Source organism: Gossypium hirsutum, chromosome D04 (assembly GCF_007990345.1).
Source record: "Gossypium hirsutum isolate 1008001.06 chromosome D04, Gossypium_hirsutum_v2.1, whole genome shotgun sequence".
Taxonomy (NCBI): domain Eukaryota; kingdom Viridiplantae; phylum Streptophyta; class Magnoliopsida; order Malvales; family Malvaceae; genus Gossypium; species Gossypium hirsutum.
Window position 1 is genome coordinate 8321366 of NC_053440.1, and position 22722 is coordinate 8344087.

General features: G+C 29.3%; 2 protein-coding genes across 2 annotated transcripts; both read left to right on the forward strand.

The window, feature by feature from the left end:
- The first annotated feature begins 7869 nt into the window (after nucleotides 1–7869).
- Nucleotides 7870–8705, forward strand: LOC107888125 (uncharacterized). The gene is made up of 2 exons (XM_016812267.1): nucleotides 7870–8304; nucleotides 8460–8705. Exons 1-2 carry the CDS (start codon nucleotides 7926–7928, stop codon nucleotides 8468–8470), a joined length of 390 nt encoding a protein of 129 aa, XP_016667756.1. The 5' UTR covers nucleotides 7870–7925; the 3' UTR covers nucleotides 8471–8705.
- A 6639-nt stretch (nucleotides 8706–15344) lies between these two features.
- Nucleotides 15345–15845, forward strand: LOC121216301 (transcription factor PRE6). Its single transcript, XM_041091891.1, has 2 exons — nucleotides 15345–15531; nucleotides 15602–15845. Exons 1-2 carry the CDS (start codon nucleotides 15412–15414, stop codon nucleotides 15755–15757), a joined length of 276 nt encoding a protein of 91 aa, XP_040947825.1. The 5' UTR covers nucleotides 15345–15411; the 3' UTR covers nucleotides 15758–15845.
- Nucleotides 15846–22722: the final 6877 nt, after the last annotated feature.

The window sequence follows — 22722 nt, forward strand, 5'->3', positions numbered from 1 at the left end:
TTAAGTGTGCTGTTTTAAGATTAAAAAAAAAAACATCTTTATTATTGTGTTCTCTATGCTATCAAGCTCCACCATTTTGATTGATAATAGATATGTATTTTGTATAATCAACATGCAGAAGATATATTTAATAAATACAAAAGAAAAATTAACATAATAAATATAAGATGTTATGGCTAACATCAAATGCCTTTCCTCTCCACCTGTTTCTGTTCCAAAATAAATTAAAGAGAAAACTGTGCTTTTCCAGCTGCTGCTTAAAGGCATCTCTCTCCTTTCTTCTCTTTATTGCCTCCTTAGTCTTTACCATCTCCCTTTTCCCCTCTCATTGTTGGGACAATAGGCAGGCAGCAGTACGACGGCTCTTCTGATTGTTGATCACTCCTTTCTCATTTGCTTCATTGTTTCATCTTTTCATTTCTCCATTTCGGACATCTCTTCAACCTCTAGTCTATTAAATTTTAAATTAGGTGTAGGGTTTGGCTGTTGGCTTCTCCCATTAGGGAGATATTTTAGGTGGGTTTTTGAATCCATGGTGATTTGGTTTTTTGGTTCAACCCAACTTGTTTTTGCCTATGCCTAATTTAAAGGATTTGAGGTTTTGTTGATTTTTCAATGACAAGATTGTGAGTGCTGGATCAATTACTTACACCATGTTTGGTTGGGTGTAATGGATTAGCCATTACACCTTTATTCTGTGGCCCTAATGGATTAGCCATTATACCTTTATTATGTGGCCCCACTCAATACGACATTTGGTTCGCTGTATTGCCCTAATACGAGCTTATTACGTTGCGGACGGATTCGGCATTTTCTCTACTTCAGCGCCGATTTCTAAACCCTTCCAAAAGCAAAGATTAGGTAATGGGTCTCTGTTTTACCCTCCCCTTGCCGAAATCGATCTCCACCCCACCCTCTCTCTCCCAACATCAACAGAAGCTGCCAGCGAACCAAACCTCCAGCCGCTCCCGACTTTCATCTTTGCATCTTTCGCCGACTCCACGGTCTCAGATCTCCGGACGCTTTGAAGCGGCAAGTGAGTAATCTCCGCTTGTGAGTAATCTCTATTTTTTTCCTCTCTGCATGCATTTTTAATGGGTGTTATTGCAATTTTTTTTATAAATACGATAAGTTTTTGGTGCGATTGTTTCAGTTCTTGGTAAATCGGCATTTCGTTTCTTGCTGGTTATGATTTTTTTTCATTATTTGTTTGGTTGTTGATCATGATATATGTATATATATATATGGTTTCATTTCATCGCACTCTTCCTTTTCTTCATCGATTATTGCACTGTTCACTTAATCGATTTCTCTTTTCTCATTACAGGTTCTTTGTTCCAACACTTCTTCATCGCACTCTTCCCCGATTTACTCGTTACAGGTTAGTTTTCCATAGGTATTTTCAATGTTTGTATTGCATGTTCGATTGAAAGGTTAGTTTTTCCCGATTGCATGTTTGTATTGTTGTTTCTTTTCCTTTGTTATGTAATCCAAAGAGTTTTAAGGCATAAGGGAAAGTATGTATTGATGTTTAACTTCTGGTTTAACTTCTAAAATAAATTTGATAAAATTGTGTTTTGTGCACAATGTCTTCTAAAATCAGAGTCTGTATTGATTTTTATACATTGTGCTAAAATATTCATATGTTATATGAAGTTGTTTAAGCTAGGTTTATTATTTCATAGGTACAGAACCATTTATTTTGCTTGCAATAAGTTAATAAGCTTCTACTTTATGTAATTTTCATATTCAAAGAGCTTTTGCTAGTAGCATACTCATGAATGCATGCAAGCTACAACTCTAAATTTTTAATAGTGAGAATTTATAAATCTTATTTAGCAAACTGAATTATTTAACTTAAATGTTTACTCTTCTAGTAGGACAAGTAATCATATAAAATTCATACAAAACATAACAGTTTAACTGATAAGAAGAAATGCTGCAAAATTCTCTGCTTTTAAAATCAGAGTCTGTATTGATGTTTATACCTTGTGCGCTTCGTAAACTTCTGGTTTAATTTCTAAAATCAGCCTCTAAAATTGTGTCTTGTGCACAATGTCTTCTAAAACCAGAGTCTGTATTGATGTTTATACATTGGGCGTTTCGGATTCCATAACTATTGAATGCCAGGCTTACTGCAAACTTGAGGCAGTGAGCAATGGAAATTGTCTGTTGTTTTCAATTCAGACAGTTTTTTGATAGTCCGCTATTTTTTGAAAGAGTTTAGAATGGAAATTGTTGATAGTGCTATTTTTTCAATTCAGATATTAGCTTCTCGTTGTTAGTGAGTAGAAGATGAAACTAGAAATTGTTGCATTTGTTTTGATATTGTTCTTGATTTGTTCTAGTTCCTGCTTGTTTTGGGGATTATTAGTTGCAAGTATAGTAGGATATAGTTCTGTTATGATTTAGATTTTGAAATCAAATGATGTAAACGAGTTACTTGAGCTATTATTTATATTCGATTAAGGGTTAATTATGTTGTTTTCTATTAAAGACTCAAATAATTATTGAATTATTTTACAAGGATTTTTTTAGTTAATAAACTCTCTGTTTTTAAATTATGTAAAAACAATCAAATTTCAATTTCGATGCTTATATAATGTTCAAATTTAAGATTAAATCTTTATATTTTAATTTTTAATATAATTTGGTACATCAATATTAGCCTAGATACTTTAACCGATTAAAATGCTAACGTTAATTTTTAAACTTGATAATAATATTAACATTTTTTTGTTTAATTCAAATTCATTATAATATTATTTTTATATAATTATGAAGTGAATTTTTTTAAATTTTAAAATATCACATTAACGAATTTTAACTATAACACATGTCAATAGCAGCATTTAGAAGAAGTTGAAAGTGAAATTAAGTCAATTTAAATATCAAACCTATTTTTTTCCCCATAAATTCGACTTTAGCACAAAATATCGAAAAAAGTGTAATTATTGTTTCTTTCACAATCATAATTGCAAATACAATACTACATTTTAGTAATTATTTGTAGATGTAAATGAGATTAAATTTACAAAAAAAAAACAGTTATATATATTTATACGAAATGAAATTTAAATTTAAAATGTTATAAAAGTTTTAAAACTTCAATTTCATTATTAAACCAAATCCTCATTCTTTATTTTATTTGTTTTAAAATTAGAAAACCTTAATTTAACTAATCATCAATAAATAAACTAATCAATGTTCAAACTTTGAACATGCTTTATAATTTTAAATTATAATGAGTTTAGTTATAATCTAACAAATACCAACAATTAGTTTTAGGTCAATTATACATATACCTTTAAATTTTAATATATTTAAAATGTATTTAAATATATTTTCTTTCTTTATTGTTTGGGTGATTGATAAAGAAATGAAATTAAAATTGCAACGATATCATTTAAGTTCTACTTTTTTGCTTCGTAAAGATTCTAAATTTGTATTGTTTATTTTTATTTGATAATGTGTAATTGCAACTTCAATTCTTTGATAGTGTGTTCTAATTTTAATATGTTGCAGTAGTGGCTCGTTTGCCTTTAATTGCACAAAGTGTGAGGCGTAAAAGAATTGGTATTGCATTGACAATATGGTTGGAAATCTGTAGAATTGCGATTTGGTTCTTATTTACAATGGGTGCCAGCTTTAACCTACATACTTATAGACTAAGGATTAGGTCCTATACCTTAGATTTTTATGCAAAACGGGATTATGTGAAAAGGCTTGTATATGCTAGTGACGAGACCTGTATTGAACAAGTTAGGATGAATAGAACTGCCTTTCTTAAACTATGTGAGATGTTAGAATTGTTAGGGGGATTGAAGTCGTCAAGAAACATGCTTGTTGATGAGCAAGTGGCAATGTTTTTACATATCATCTCCTATCACCTAAAAAATCGAGTTATCAAGCATCACTTTAGAAGGTCCAGGGAAACTGTTAGCAGAGCATTTCATAGTGTTTTAAATGCTGTCATACGCTTACAAGATGTGTTATTTAAAAAGGCGGAGCCAATTACAGCTGATTCTTCTGACACAAGGTGGAAATAGTTTAAGGTATTGGACTGAGTTTTATATATAGCTTGTACAACATTTAGTTGATTTAGATTTAAATTAGTATTCTAACTCAAGGTTTTATATCATGTGATATAGAATTGCTTAGGTGCCCTTGATGGAACCCACATCAATATTAGGGTTCCAACAGTTGATAAACCTAGATATCGAACGCGAAAAGGTGACATAGCAACAAATATGCTAGGTGTTTGTACACCTGATATGCAATTTGTTTATGTTCTTCCTGGTTGGGAAGGTTTAGTTGCTGATGGATGGGTTCTTCGAGATGCCATTAGTAGAAGTCATGGACTAAAAGTTCCTCATGGTAAAGTGGATATTTAGAGGACTTTGAATTATTCATTAAGATCAAACTTTTTGTGCTGAATTAATCATTTAAAAAAATTATTTTATAGGTTGTTATTATCTAGTTGATGCTGGATACACAAATTGTGAGAGATTTCTTGCACCTTTTAGAGGACAACGATATCATTTGAACGAGTGGCATCAGGGTTATCAGCCAAGTTCTCCGCAAGAGTTTTTTAATATGAAACATGCCTCAGCACGTAATGTTATTGAAAGATGCTTTGGGTTATTAAAACTTAGATGGGAAATACTTAGGAGTCCATCATTCTATCTTGTAAGGGTGCACAATAGAATTATTATTGCATGTTGTTTGCTCTATAATTTTATTCGAACCCATATGAGTATTGATCCTATTGAAGCGGATGTGGGAGAAGGATTACCTAGTAATGTGGTGGATGACGATGAACCGAATATCACAAATATTCATCCATCGGATGCTTGGGCTACTTGGAGGATGGAACTAGCCAACCAAATGTTCAATGAATGGCAAGCATCTAGAAATTAGTTAGGTTTAGGGACAAAATGAGTTTGAGTTAATTTGTTTATGTTATTTTATGTATCTAGTTTGTGAAACTTTGGTGGTGTTTGAATTGATTTTTGTATTGTACTAAACTTGTTGAATTATAATTTAATTTCTTTTCATTCAGCATGTGTTATAATTTTAAATTTAGTATTGAGCTTTTGATTCATGATATTGAACTTAATTATAATTTTATAAAGTGTTCACCTTTTGATTCATGATATTAATAGTAATTAATATAATTTGTTTTTTTTCTTAAGATAATTATGTCAGGTGTTCTAGAATCAAATGCTTCTTCTCAAGCTTCTCGAGGAACCAAAAGAAAATGGGTTCCAGAAGAAGATGCAGCATTGGTTTCCTGCATGGTGGACTTGCACAATGTTGGAACATTTAATGCTGATACCGGGTTCAAAGCCGGTTATTTAAACGAGTTGGAAAAAAAGCTAGAAAAGGCTTTACCAAATGCAATGTTGAAGGCGAAACCTAATATTGAATCGAGGATTAGGTTACTAAAAAGGGAGTGGTCAATTGTGTATGACATGCTTAATGGCCAAAACAATAGCGGTTTTGGTTGGGACGAGCATAGGCAGCTCGTTGTTGCTGAAGATGTGGTTTGGGACTCCTATTTAAAGGTAAGAATTATTTCAAGTCTTTATTATCTTATTTTTACCAAACTTATAACTAATATGATTTCCTTATTTTTTTAGAGTTACAAAGAAGCCGCTCAATTCAGACATCGTACTTTCCCTTACTACGACCAACTTACTGCCATATACGCAAGAGATCGAGCGACTGGGAAAGATGCTCAAACAGCTGTTGATGTTCTTGAAGAAATAAATGCTGAGGGTGTACCTACTATAGATATGAATGAAGAAAGAAACTCATTCTATGACTGCGAAGCTGACGTCTCTTTGGATGACATGGATGTTTCTGCTACGGAGCCGCGACGAGATAGAGACCAAGGGGGTTCCTAATCTTCAAACAAGAAAAAGAAGAAATCTGATGCTCATGATAATATGTCTTCTTCATTTAATGAGGCTGCCACTTTATTGGCCGAAAACATGCAGGCCATTGGTGAACAAATCAGTAGGAGTATTGCCTCCGATGTGGTAGTTCAGCAGAAGTCAGAAGAATTCCAGATCATCCAAGAGAAAGCTACAAATTTATATTCAACCTTATGGGAAATTGAAGGTTTAACCGTTGATGAGCGGTATCGAGCTTTAAGTAAAATTCCAGATCATCCAACTCAAGTGCTCGTTTTCTTTAGTTTACCTTCTGATGCGCGATTGGAATGGGTCAGAAGAATTATTTCTGACCATTAAAAATCAATGTTCAAACTTTTTGATGTTGTAAAACTATATAACATATGGATTATGATGTAGAATTTCATTTTCATCTAACCTTTTGTTAATATAAGCTAATTATGTTTATGCAGAATATAATTCTCAAGTTATATTATGATTTTAGTAAATTCATATAAGAATATTTATTATTAAGAATTTTATGAAATTATATATCATTATTAAATTATATTTAATATTAATTATTTTAAATTATATAAATTCATATAAGAAAATTTATTATCAAGAATTTTATGAAATTATATATTATGAAATTATATTTAATAATAATTATTTTAAATTATACAAATTCATATAAGAAAATTTATTAGTAATAATTATTAAGAATTTTATTAAATCATATATTTTAATTAAAATATATTTAATAATAATTATTTCAAATTATATTTTATAGTATCATATATTATGATTTTAGTAAATTCATATAAGAATATTGATTATTAAGAATTTTATTAAATTCTATATTTTAATTATAATATATTTAATAATAATTATGTTAAAATATGATTAAATTATTTATTATTGATATTAATAATCTTATTAAAATTTAATAACAATAACAATAATTATTTACCTAAACAAATTTATGCTAAGGGTATTCTAGTCATTTTAGTTTTTTTCATTTTGCTATTATACCTCCATTCCATTCAACCAACCACAAGAATATTATTACTCCTCTATTCCATTACATTCAACCAAACAATTAATTTGCTATTACGCCTCTATTCCATTACAGCGAATCAAACGTGCTGAGATTGTGATGCCTTGTGATATAATTTGTATATGTGATATGTTCGTGTTCCTTGGTATGACTTGATTTTCAATCTGTATTTCATTTATTTGTGATGGTTTAATCTCAATAAAATTTCCTCTTCCGTTTAGAACATTCGATAAGTAAAATTAAAATATTGAGAATGTTGAGATAGGAAATTTTACGTAAATGTGTGATTGTGGATATAGATATATATTATAAATTTGAAAGTGTCGTGTCTTTGAACAACTTGGAAAGCGAAGCAATGGTGAACATTCAACAAAAACCACAAAATTAGCTCAATATCTACATGAAAAATAAAAATAATTAAAAAAAAAAGTATATGGTAATTTGGTGCCACGCGTACAGTGGATGAACCTCTCCCACACGCATACCGACCTTGCCACGTGTACTCCAATCAAATAATTTCAGACTTTAATGCTCAATCATGCATGCAAAATAGGATTTTTTGAAATTGACTAATCCTCCACTTATTTCCCTCCACCTCCATATTTTAAAGCTTACCTTAAAGGGCAAAAAGATCTCGAGCTCAAACTCTTAAACGTGGCAATAGTAAGCCACGTGGCGAATCGCTAAATACCCTATGAAACTCCAAGCCTAATAAAACGGCACCGTTTCAGAACCCTTTTGACTAGTCCTTTTCATCACATGTCTTTTCGTACACCAAGTGATAGTTGCCTCTTGTCTCACTCTACTGCCACGTGTCTTTCCACAAGAAATTGCAGAACCCCACAGAAAACTCACCGTTTTAATCTCTTCTTTCCCTCCTATAAATTCCCCCGCCACCCTAAAAAATCCCACGTTAAAGGAAAGAAGAACCAAAAAAAAAAAAAAAACTAATAAGAGATACCCACTAGATGGAGGCGAAGAAGGAGGTTCCGATTATGGAGGTGGAGAGTGGTGATTCGTCGACGGAGGAGGCGGAATCGGAGTCGCCGAGGTCTGTGGTGCTGCAGATGAAGAAGAAAGTGGAGAAAGTTCATAATCAGGTTTTAAGGATAAGAGAGGAAGAGTCGCATCTCGGCGAAGATTTCTTCGGCTGCGATGACGAGAATAATAAGAATGACGTCGTATATGGAGGAGGTGTTGGCGGTGGAGGCTTTGATGAAAGACGACGACGACGACGACGACGTGTCAACGTGGTTCTTGTTTCGAGACCGATCTTGCCTTGTTCGCCTCTCAGCGGCAAGGGCAACGTTAAAAGGCCTTACACTGAACCTACCGAAATCAATCAAGGTTTGTTTTCTATTTTTCTTTTTCTTAAAAACTTTCTTTGTTTTCTCCTCAACCTGTTTGGATGCGAAGAAACGTTCGTTCTTTTTGAATTCTAATAATCAGAACCTCGCGAGAATGATTTTTTTAATAATTGCATTAATTTGAAATTACGGCAGGGAGTTTTTAGAGAAGGATTAGCGAACCTTGCATTGAGGGAGACTTGCAGTGTTTAGCTTAATTAGTGTGGGAAAGCTTGAAGATGAATTGAATGGAGTAGCGTTTAATTATGAAATCTTAATTAGTTAGGGTTTTAATTAGATGGAGAAATCCTGTTTTTCATCTGTAGATCATGATGTACAAAACAGTATCAAATGTACAATGGAATCATTCTACAGCTCAACGTAGTCGGTAAAATTTTCTTTCTTTTGTTTTCTTGTAAATAAAAATTCTCCTTAATTATCCAAAAATAAGTTGCAATTTTGAAAAAATGGGGATAAACTTTTATTCAAAATTATTCATCCCCATATTAGTATGAATATTTTTAAATAATTATTTTAGGATAGGTTATGCAATTATCTTGTTAATTTAATAATTAATTAAATATTATTTTTTAATTATATTTATATGCATCAATTTATTTGAAATTTGAAATTATTTATTATATAACTAATGTAAACCCAAACCCAGCCCAATGCTCCGACTAGATGCGGCACGTCACACTCATGGTGGAAGCAATTCACTTAATCCAATTTTCAATTACACACATCAAAATATAACATATAAACATAAAAATAATTAATAAACCATTTAATAAAATCATGTTTATAAAAAATAAAAATAATTTAACAAATAACCTATCAGTTAATGGATTTAAAAATGACAAAATAATCTTATGGACCTAAGTATATGTCAAAGTTTTGCAGAGATTTTTTGACGGTATTACTCAATCACGAACTCATTAATAATCGCACAAAAGTTAATTATTACCCAATTTAATGGTGTTGTCCAAATTTAAGCTTTAAAAAACATTAAAGTTAATTTAAAAACACATTTTGAATACTTCGAGTAAGGTCAGCTTTACCAAATATTGAAATTCATTTAAAAACAATTTTTAAACACTTCAAGTCCACGAAAATGACGGTTGAATGATTTCTCAACTCATTTAATTACATAAAATATTTTTATTGGCTGTCCATTTCCATAACGTATCAATATAAATAAAATTCATAATTTAAAATTCTCCGCTCTAACACATATAGGAAATATGTTCAAACACACGAATATCTTATAACAACAACAATACTTTAGTGTGCGTTATATGTGACTTAATTAATAATTAACTGAACATCAATACGCAAAGCGCAACAATAGCAATACTCCTAAATGCACAAGGCAATAAACAATATGAAGATCCCTACACTCTACAACATATGGATTATATTTGAAAGCTTCCAGACACGTTTTACCAGATATTCAAGAATCATCTGAAAACACATATAAAATCTTTCCATCAATTTCACGAAGTAGTTTTACCACATCAAGCAATTAAATTAACTACAATAAAAGGCAATTGAAATTCAAGGATCACAAACCAAATTTCTAAGTGTTTGAGGCTTAGAAGATATCAATCTTTATTACCCTTCGCTTTCGACGATTCCTCTACCCCTTTTGTTTCATTTTAGAAAACATAAAAACTTATTAAAGCTAAATCTAAATTTTCATCTTCATAACAATTAGTCTAATTTTAATCTTAAACAAGTTTTAATCATTCTAAGTCAAATTAATTTATAATTTAATCTAAAACCTAACTAAAATTATTTTATAGTGAATTAAGTTTAATTTAATCATATTCTAAATTAGACTAATTCTCAAAATACCAATTAGTCAAATAAAATTAAACCCAAAGCTCAACATAATCTAAACAAGCCACTTTAATCCCTTTAAAAAAAAGTTAGCTTCAAGATCAATTTCCCATAAATTGGAAATCAATTTAATCATTAAAAATCAAATTTTAATTTAGTCTTGAAATTAAAATAAAAAAATCAAATAAGTCCATAACCCATAAAGATATTGAAAACCTAAATTTAATCATTTTATATAAAATTTTTGAAATAATTTATTGTATTAAAAATTATTTAATTTATTTTGATTCGACCTGAAAGTTGATACTAAAATTTTTAGAATATTATAAGTTAGATATTCAAATTTATTAATTTCTTTTGAAAAATATATTTATAAATTTAAACAAGAATTAAATATGTAAATGAGTATCGAATTCAAATATTCAAATCAATTATCCATATAAATAAAGTAAATACAATATGGACGGAATCTTGTCTTATTATTTTTGTTGTAATCATTTGAAAATTTTGAATTTACATATGCTTAAACGTGTAATATTTTATTGGAGAATTATAAATAATTTAAGTATTGTATCATGTAATATATTCAAAGATTCATATATATGAATATGATGGGGGTTAAATTATAAGTTATTTAAACTTATAATCCTTATGCCCATGGTTGTTCGAATTGGGCTGGTTAGATTGAGAATTATGGGGTATTTTTTTTAGAGAGAGACATCAAATCAGTTGACTTAAGAATCAGTATAGATTGATTGTGTAATAGGCCAATTTAACCTGGGCTCATAAAAAAATAATAAACCCAAAATAATAAAATAAAGTCTAAAATTATATCATTTGACCCGATCGGGATGGCCCATTACTTGAAAATGTTGAAGGTCATGGAAACATAAATCTTCAAGGATATGCAATCTTAGATATGATATGTAATCTTAGAAGATATGATTTTGTAATCTTAGAGATTTAATTTATAGATACCTTTTAATCTTAGCCGTTGATGTAATTAATCTGTACCATTGGATTTGGGGAGGCTCAACTATAAATAGATGCCTCTCCCTTCATTGTAAAGGACGGAAGTGGGGAGTAATAATAATTCTTAAGAGTATTTACTCAAATTTCTCTCTCTCTTGCGTTCTTATTTTATTGATTTGTGTATAATTTATTTATTGATTTTTATATTGTTGATTTCAAATCTCTTTTTCCCTTATTATTCATTTTCAAATTCATTATTTTCAAATTTGTTTACATTTTATTTGGCCTTATATTTTTTTATACTCTTTGTATTAAATTCATTGGTCTTTAATTATTGATGCTATTTAATTCTCTATTTGTTATTTTAATTTTTTTATTAAATTAATTATTTTAATATTATTAATACTATTATGTGGCATCATTAATCTTGTATCATTATTATTATTATTATTATTTTTATATTCATGCGCATGCATCGTTTTTATGTAATATATATTGTTTTATATATAGTATACGTATGCTTATATATATTTTATACATATGTTTTTATTTTACTTCCTAACTTTTATATACATATATATACTTTTATATTTAGTTTCAATTTTTTTTTACTTTTGTATATATGTACATGTATGTATTTATATATTTTTCTAATGAATATTTATATATATATATATGCACATGTCTATGTTTTTTATTTGCTTAAATACAAACTTATATTTTCAACACATATGTTATAATATATATATGTATATTTATATAATGTTCTTTATTTTCATAAATGCATTATATATATATTTTGTTATAAATTCTATAGTCCAAAATTTTATATGTAAACCCATGTGTATGTCTTTTATTCTTTATAATTTCATGTATATATTTTGTACCTTTTTTTCTCTTTATATATTTTTTTGTTTATTTCCTTCATTTGCTTATTGATTTTTGTTTTCATTTATATTTTGTTCATTTGATACTTTACATGTCGTTGTTTTTTATGTACATTAATTTCGTTTATTTCTATGCCATTGTTGTATTTATTATTGTATTTTACACTTAATGTAGCATTACATCATTTTTTTACTCGATTTTAAAATTTTCAAAATTGAGATAATACTCATATTTAAGATTTTCAAGGAAATTGAGCCATAACGTATTGGGTTCCAATTTTCTTCGTTAAATCTAACAATCAAGAATTACTCATTAATTAAAAAATAAAATGAAAAGCTTGTTGTCGGGAATTTAATATATTGTATCCTAACGTATTGGATGTGACGTATTGATTTCTCGAGACAAATATTTTTTTAAAAAAATAATAACAAGGGAAATATTCCAAGTTTAGGATTTTGAGAAATTGTGCCCTAACGTATTAGGCCGCGATTTCTTTATAAATCTTAAACAAATGAATATTCTCTTAAATTTTATTACACGAGTATTTTGGACTAATTCATTTTTGAGAAATTAGAATGTCGTGCCCTAACGCATTGGGTGTGACATTTTCTTTCTCCGAAATGATAAGAGTCTTAATAAGTAACGTTTTTTAAGTTTTTATTAAGGATCATATTTTTAAATTTTCGACATTAAGACACTAATTAATTAACTAGGTACCAATTTTGGGCGTTATGAGGGTGCTAATCCTTCCTCGTACGTAACTGACTCCCGGATCCATTTTTCTAAAACTCGTAAACTAAAGCTATTTTTTAGGTGATCCAATCACACCTCAATAAAAGATTGGTGGCGACTCCCAATTTTTGTTTTTTTAAAGTCGACAACTAATTTTTGTTTTTTTTTCCAAAATAAAGTTGGTTTCGACAGATTGTACTGAATTTTCTTTCATGAATTTTTATGATTTATTGAATCAAATCGGAAGAATTGATTAGACCAATTGGACCGAAGAATCGATGGCCTAATCAATTTGACCATCGATCTGATTATGAAAACCTTGTTTATGTCTTGGTTTTTTAAGAGTGTGTCAATTTAAAATATCTTTTAGTAATTCTTTTTCTATTAAGCCATTTTTTGGTTGTAACAGCAACAACAACAACAAAAATAAATGAGATTTGCTTGGATTGGTAAAATTAAAGTTTTGGAAATCATGATGGCTTGTGTCCAAATTTCACCATCTATTGATTTAAATAGTTTTTTAATAAATTTTATATAAAATATAAAAGCACAAATATTCTCAAAATATATATTTTTTGGTAAAAGAATGAGGTTTTTAGTGATTTGTCAACTAGTCATGAGGCATTTAATTAACTTATGACATCAATTCAATCTGGCACATAATAATAAGTAGATTATGGTACACTCACAACGTGGGTGAAAAAAATTATATAACAAATATATTATTAAAAATTGATATAAAAAATAAATGAGGCCGGCGTAAATGAAGTTAAAATATTGAGGATTATGGCATTTTTGGTTGAAATCCTATGTGCACTTTTTTTTAAATAAATTTTGTATAGAATATAAAATGACAACATAAAATATGAAATGACAAAAATATTCTTATAGCAATGTTTGTTATTTTATAAAAGATTTGAGTGCTTTCGGTAATTTGTTAATTGTTAAATACTACTATTAGTCCCTATAGAGAAAGTTGTGGATTTAATCCTTATACTTTAATTTAATCATTTTAGTCGCTATGCTTTTTAAAATTTAAAATTTCAGTCCTCGCCAAATGGTAGTTGTTAAATCCATTAAGTTGGGATATGTTATTTTCAAAATCTGATGCAACAAATATATTATCATATGTGTAATGCCATGTTGGCTTATTATTTTCACATATTACTCGCTAAAAATTTAGTGAAGGGATTAATGTAGGTTATCTGCGTCAAGATTGAAATTTCAAAATTCGAAAAGTATAGGGGCTTAGAATGATTCAGTTGGAGAATATGAACTATTTATAATTGTATGCGTAGTACATGATTAGTAATTTAATTTAACTAAACAAATATAACTGATTCAAAAAGTATAAGGATTAAATTGACCAATTCAAAAAGTACATGGGACTAAAAGTGATCAAATTAAAGTACATGGACTAAATCCACAACTTTTACAAAGTACAAGGACTAATAGTGAATTTTAATTTTTTTAATTAAGTTGAAACCTGATTCATAAGCGGTACCAACTCAGTTAGTCTTTTAAATATTATTGATGATAATGATAACGATGAGCATCCTTCAAGGCTGTGATATCTGTAAGCAAGGACTCGATATCCAGAAATGGAAGGTGTCATGTGTTTCCATTCATGAAAATAAGTATATTCCAATGGCAACAAGGTGGTAATCTACACCAAGACATTTGGTATAACAATGCTTTGGTCGATCGTGATGTCGATGTCAAAGGTGTTTAAAATACTCTTTTACGTTGGTGATGCGCGGAACTAGTCCTCAAATAACCGACCTCTTTCATATCTTCTCTAAAACGAAAACTAAATTTAACGAAAACTAAAAAAGATACTAAAATCATAAATAATAGCACCACCACAACTTTCAGAGAAAGCATGGCACCGCCATTGCTTTTAGATGAGTGGATTATTATTTGTGTACACACTTGGTAGTCCTTCACGAGGTTAAAATGTAGCATAAGTTTTTGTACTCTTTATAAATTTAGAATTTAATTATTGTATTTTTTTAAAAATTTAAAATTAATTCTTCTATTTTTTAGATTTTAAAATTTAGGGTCTAGTTGTTAACCTTATTATTTTTTAAAAAATTGTGGGTAAGACATTTTGAAATTTAAAAAAAAAACTTAATTGGTATCCATGTAACTAAAGAAATAACGTTGTAATGAAATTGGATTTAACAAAATAAATTTAACGGCGTTAATAGTTGAACTTAAATTTTGAAATTTAAAAAATAAATGAACTAAATTTCTAGAAATGAGAATACGGTGTTTTAAATTTATGAAGAATACAAAATTTTATTACATATTTTAACCAAAATTATACTGAAAAAAAGAAAATGGGTTGGTATTTAATACAAAATTTTGAACTTCAGTAAAGAAAATAATTATGTGTTTGTGTTTTTAAATTTCACAAAAATGTGATTTTTTTTGAAAACCAACATATTTAAAATTGGGGATGGCGTATTAAGACATGCACGTGAAGGCCCACAATGTAAGCTTGAATACAAACACATATTCAAAGCCCACTTTATATCAAACCCTAAATTGGTAACAAAATCTACACACTATGGCTGACTGTCCCCTTCTTTCTGTGCCCACAAATTAAGACACTAAGGCCATTGATTTCCATACAACATACTGAACCCCTAGGGTTATAGGCAGTGATAAGATGTCAAGCAGAAGGTGGAGGGAGTCGTCCAGGACCAATATTTCAGAGGAGCAGATCACTCAACTTCTCTCCACCTTACGCCAACTTCTTCCCGAGATTCCTCATTCCCATTCTCACAAGGTATATTACTTCTCCATCTCTTTCAATAACAACATGCTGCCATTGGATTTTGACTGTATATACTCTGCAGGCATCATCAGCGGCCAAGGTTTTAAAACAGACATGCACTTACATAAAAACCTTGCATCGTGAAGTTGATGATCTGAGTGACCGGCTGTCCCAGCTCTTAGCCACTATCGATGCCGACAGTGCCGAAGCCGCCATCATCCGAAGCTTACTTATTTAATTAATACAAAAAAAACCTCCTTCTGTATTCCTTCAATTTTCTTTGCTTTTTCTATACTTTAGTTTTCACTAGCTAGGCTCTAATGAATCATTACATCGTGCACACATACTATATATTTTGAGACACTATGCTTCCCTTTTGTGGGACTGTAAATAAAAAAGATTTGCACTAGCAAACGCCTTTTTTGCTTTAATGCTATTTTATTTTTCTATTTCTTTTTTCGTAAATATGTATTGTAACCTAAAACCTATTTAAATTAGGATTTGTTATGTTAGATCATCAATAACAAGGATCGGAAGAGGAAACATATCTAAATTCATTGATATATTGTGGTTTAAATATTTCAAAATTAGCACATACTTTCTTTTAAAGAATGTGATTCTCTTTTTTTTTTAATATAAGATGTCAGAAAAGTTTTATATACAATTTTTTCACGTTAATCTTTAACTTCTAACTGATTAATTATCAATTAAAAATTAATTACTCGAATATATACATATTTTTACCAATACTTTATTTAACAACCAAACCTCGTTAAAACTTAATTTTTAATATAAACTAACATTTTATAGTAGTAAATAATAACATCTAATTATATATATATAGTCGACATCATCCAACATAATAATGGAAAAAGGGCCTAAATGTAAAACATGAAAAGAGGAAGGACCTAAAAGAAAAATGTTCCAAAAATTATAGCGTTATCCTTCCAATCCAAATAAGCTTCTAAATCAATGTCGACGTCACATCATTTATCATACAAACTGTGATTTATTCTTCGCTTGAATTTTTTTAGAAATAATCTGGGTTGAATTTATCGTTTTACCAAAAAATAATCTATTCGATTTTAGTTAAACTTCTCTATTAGTCCCTATACTTGGTGTAGATTTAATTCAAGTATTTTAATTTGATTAATTTTAGTCTATGTATTTTCTAATGAGCCAATTTTAGTCATTATAATTTTCGAATTTTGAAATTTCAATTCAAACTAAACTATAGCAGTTAAATTTGTTTGGTTAAATTTTGCTATTGGTTTTGTATTATGCATAAAGTTATAGATTTAGTTTATGTTCTACAATTGAATCATTCTTAGTTCTTATACTCTTTGAATTTCGAAATTTCTATTTTGATACAAACAACAATCATTAGATCCGAAAGCTGGTGTATTGGGTATACAACTTCTGTATGATGTAACATCATTCTACAACAGTGGAATTCAAAGCTCGATAGAGAATAAATGATATCCTCTTGTTGGCATTACATGATTGATGAAAAAAGAACGTGGCCATCGGTAATTTTTTATTAAGAAAAATGATTTAATTACTATGTGTTAGCAATTGATTTTATCGGAAGATGTAATGGAAATAATGAGATAAAATAGAATCTTATTGGGAGAACAAATTTTATTCAAAAGATATTAAGGATATCTTATTAGGGCAGCAAACTTTTGACAAGGTCATTGGGCATGCATTTAATAAAATAGCTTTTATAATGATATATAATAAGGGAAAGTTCAATCATGGTACTATAGTAGAATAACTCTATGATTAAATAAGTTGTAATTAATATTCAAAGAGCCAAAACTTAATTACAAATTATTTGAGCTCTAATTATATATGTCAAAGCGGTCCATCTGTTAGCTCAAAATAACCTGGAACAAATTGCATGTAGAATCAATAGATTGTGGAATGAATGGAAACAATAAGTAAGAGAAATAGATCGCATGTATCACTATTGGCAGTGAATGTGTTCTCTCTCTAAGTAAAAAAGATGATTTAAAAATTAATTTAATTTCTTCAAATTATTATTTGATTAATTGTAATTAAATAATTGAAGTTTGAAGAAACACTTGAATTAATTAATCATCATATATTTGTTGACTAAAGCAATTAAATTAATTTCCTCATAGGTTCTAACACAGTAAAATTACCATGACTTTAATAGAATTTGAATTGGGTTTAGAAAATAATTCAATTAAAAAACTAATTTAGTTAATATAAATTAATTAAATTAATTTGTTAAATAAATAATCTTTTGAGAAATTGAAAATAGTTATTGGGTTGGATAAATTATAAACGTTGGATAAAAGTCTAGATAACACATATAATTAGATCCAATACATGAAAGGTTCAACTAAGCACTGTTACATAGGGTGGCAAATCATAGTATTTCCCTAAAGGTGTCGCCGCTCCTAGTACTTCTACTTAGAGTAGAAGTTATGTTTTCTATTAAAATATTATTATTTAATTAGACCTTATTTGAACATAACTCTTGCACCAATTCTCTATAAATAGGAACTATGCGTTGAACATATTATACACATATTTGAGTGTCGTTATTCTATAAAAAAATAGTGGAAATTTATTTCAAATTTTATTTTCTAGGAAAAACACATAAATTCCAATTATAAAAAAAATTTCCCATAAAATTTTCATTCTATGCATTGATTTGATTTGTTTGAGGCCACACTCAGAGTAATTCGAGGTTCAAAAATAGTGGAAAAGATTGATCGATTGAAAGCCAAGAAGTAACCTAGACTACTTTCGCACAAAGCATATGTATAATTTCAATTAAAGTTTATTACTATAAATAACACAATGACTCAATTTTAAGAAATCATTTAAACTTTCGTTGTGTCTAAAAACACTATTTTCTAAATTAAATTTTCCAACACTTATTGTGTAAGTGCAATTGAATGGTAAACCTTAAATGTTTACGGTCTAAATTCTTAGAGGGGGATTTAAAGTTGAGGGAGATCTCTATACTTGGGGAATGATAGAGTGTGAGTCACTTTTACTTTGAGGATTAAAGATAGTAGAATTACTCATTGAGCTAGGCTTCGCTTACGTAGGAAAATCGAATTGCGTAAACAAACCTTGATATTGTTTATTATTTTATTTACACAGTTTTCACAATGCCAAACCATAATAACAACTACAAGCAAACACTTCCATTTTTAATCGATAGTTTAAGCAATTAACAACCTAAGATCCCAACACAACTATTAAATCTCTATAAATTTTCATCCGACTTATAACATCAATAAAGAAAGAAACTGAATTTAACCTTTAAATTTACCCACAATAATATTATATCACAAGTGTGAGAGGCAATATTGATTAACAATCCGACCCCTTCCCATGACCCGTCCAAAGCCGAACAGGGTGTACTAAAGCTTGAGCAAACTTGTTCATCTTTTTTTAAACAATTAAACATGATTCGAATGGATGTACAGCATGCTACTTCATTTGTCAAAAATAAACATTTTCACTTTTATCGTGTGCTTATAAAATTTTTAGTAAGATTATTATTTCATGTTTAACTTAAGTAATTTCTTTTAATAAATTAATATTAATTTGTCACCTTTCAAAATTATTATTATTATTATTTTCAAATCAATCTATCCACTATCGATAATAGTGACTAGTCTCATCGTCGCAGGTGTTTTACGACAATAGTGATTAATTCCCCCATTCTCATAAGTAAAGATTAAATTCTGAATTACATAATTAAAAAAAATAAAGTAAAGAACTACCGCATCATACATCATGATTAAAAACTATTATTCTCGTAGAGTAAATGTTTCTATCCATAAATAAAGAATTACATCACTCATTATTAACCTCACCACCCAAGATAAGTTTTTGTTGTAAAATGTTTTACCTTTTTCCTGGTTTTCCTCTTCCCGGTACTTCTTTTTCCAATCTTAATATCATGGAAATTTTGGTAGTTCAGTAGACTATAAATTGTGTTGTTTGATGTTAGCCAGAAAGTTTGATAATCTTTGCTTCACGCTTGCATTGTTTGACCTTTTACAATGAAAAGCTTTGGAGGATTGTAAGGGGCTATGGTTGTCCCCTTTTATTACTTTTGACCTAAATTACAAGATTTTTATGCTACATTCAAGCATATCTTGGAGTTGATTAAGGTACTTTGTTTGGGTTTATAGAGTTTAATTTCCACAACTACAAAAAACAATAATTACCTCTCTTGACTAATGTATTTGCATTTGTAAACGTTGTTTGTTGGAGAAAAAACAAAAGTGAAGTGGTTTTGTCTGAAATGATACCTTGTTGGATAATTGATACATAATCTAACATCTGATTTTTATGGAAAAATCCATCTTTTTCATTTGAATTCCTTCGGATTATGATTCCCATAATTTTGTAGAAATTGTAATTTAGAAGCAATGAAGGAAATTTCATTATGATCAAACTGTTTTTAACTTTTAGCTACTCTTTACCCACTCTTTCAGGAGAATTCAAATCCAGAAAAGTTACTTTGTCTGAAAAGGTATCCGTTTAGGAACTTGTTCTTTACTTCTCGTCTCATTTACCTTGTCGGAAACTGTTTCATCTATTGTCTTTTTATCTATGGTTGGGCTAATAAAAATCAAATTAAATCATAATATTTGGTTTCGTTTCCCTACAGCCTACAACTTGCTTCTACTTCAATTTCGTCTAGATTTGATAAAGTTACCCTGTATCATTTCCACGGAATATATAAATATCGAGGGTTAAATTTATTATTATATCAATAAAAATTATGTATAATTGACGGAAAACATTAATACCATAATTAGTTGTCTTTAATTATTTTCTTTTAAAATTAACACAAATTAAATTACTTCAATTTTTTTTAAAAGGATCAATTTATTCACTATTAAAATTGAGAGAAACCGGAGAGACATTTTTACATATTTATTCAAATTTTATGCAAATATAAATTAATTTAAATTAATAAAAACAACTTACATATAATATATAGAAACAGAATGACATTTCATTCAATTTGATTTAAATTTTTCAAAATTTGATTGGTGGGTAATAATCACAACCTTTTTCAAAACTAATTTGAATTTACACCCACAATTATTCTCACATTAGTATCATGGGGCTAGAACTTTCATCTTATAATTCATGTGGTTTTAGACATTTTTTTTGAGTTCCAATCTATATAAGTCAGTCTAACTCTCGTAAAGTGAAAATTCTCGATAAAAATTCTCCAAGACACCGAAAATAAAGTGGAAACAAGTCAAAATGAAAGAGCAATGAAAGAACAGAAAATGCCACATTGTTTGAGTAAAAGCTCTCAAAGTATCTCTATTACTTTGAAGGATTATTGATTACAAATGACATAAAAGACTTCTATTTATAGTTGAACTCTCCCAAAAACCAACGGTATAGATTGAGTTATATTGACGATTAAAGCAACGTTTATCTACAATTGATATTCTTAAGGGATTGACTCAATTTTTTAATATTACAAAATAAAATCTTCTAAGATATCACATGTTTTAAGATAAGTTTTTATATTTACCATGGCGACCCTAATTTTCCATGTCTGCTTCACTAGACCACCAATGCTTCAAGTAGATGAGCTTCTCCACATGTACCATAAATTAGGTCAGTTCAAGTGGGTCAAATGAGTCCCATTTAATCAATTGACCTCCATAAAATGCTCTTTGCGCATTTGTGACGGACTTTGATTTGTGGCATGTGACACTAACACATAATCAAGTCGTCTTACAATTACAACTACAATTAGAATAGATTAGTAAAATGTACAAATAATATTATAATTACAATTAATTTGTTTATACAACTATTGTAGGGCCCAATTTTTTCCCGGGCCCGCATAAACAAATATAAACCAAATAACCAAAAACAATAAAAATAAAAGTCCAATAAACAGTCCAATAATAGACCCAACATCAGCCCACTTGCCCAATACAACCCTAGCCCAGAACACTTTTAGAAAAAGAAAACAAAAAAACCCTAAGCCGTCGCGCGCGTAACAGCAACCAAGTTCGCTGCCATCACCACCCCTTACGCGCCGCACCTCCACGTGTGCCGCCACGTAACTGTACCTGCAAAATAGCCTAGAAGAATCTAAAAGCAAAAAAATAGGAGAAAAAATAGTTTGTAAAATATGATTTTTGGGGCTATAAAAACACCGTTTCTGTATTCTAAAAGGAGGGACGAATGAATGAAAACAGAAAAAAATAAACATATTTTTGAAGGTAGTTTTTTTTTAAATTTTTTCTATTATTTTTTTCTTTGTACTTTTTTAGAATAAAAAACAAAAAATAAATAAATAAAGATCGAAACGTACCTTGTTTGCGAGGGAGGTGCCGATTCTGATGAAAATCTGCGTTTCATTAGTCCAGGAACTGAAAAAAATAAAAAAGAATGGTGACTTTTCGATTTTCCAGCCACCGCAGACGGCGGCGCCATCGCCGGCGACCAGCGGCCGCCACGGTAGTACGGCACCGGTGTAACACCCCTTACCCGAGACCGTTGCCGGAGTCGAGCACGAGGCATTACCTAATTTAACTTACTAGTTTGGAGGATAAAAATTTTCTTTTAAAATTAATTCATTCACGTTCATTCAATATGTCCCTAAAAAGGAATTTCGAGACCCTAAATCATACAATAGAAACAATTTGGGTCCAAACCGGGAACATTAATAATTTTCCGAATACTAAAACAAATCAAAACAATTCATTTCACTATTCATAATAAAACTATCCACCTGCGCAACAGTCAATAATTTAATTATAACTCAAGTTACGAAACTTGAAATTTGGATCCGTAAATTTTCCCTAAAACTAGACTCATATATTTTCTCACCATAAAATTTTCAGAATTTTTGGTTTAGCGAATTAGTACAGTTTATTCTTTCAATTCTCCCCTATTTCATTGTTTGACAGCTCTGACCCCTCTTCACTAAAAATTAATTATCTCATTGTACAGAATTTGGATAATATTCTTGTTTGATTTTATTGAAAATATACTCACTAAGGAATCTAGACATATAAATAATAACTTCCAATTATTTCTGTACAATTTTTAATTATTTTCTAAAGTCAGAACAGGGAATTTCAAAAACTATTCTGACCCTATCTCACTAAAATTAAAATATCTAAAAATATAAAACTATTTTGCTTACTATATTTCTTTCAT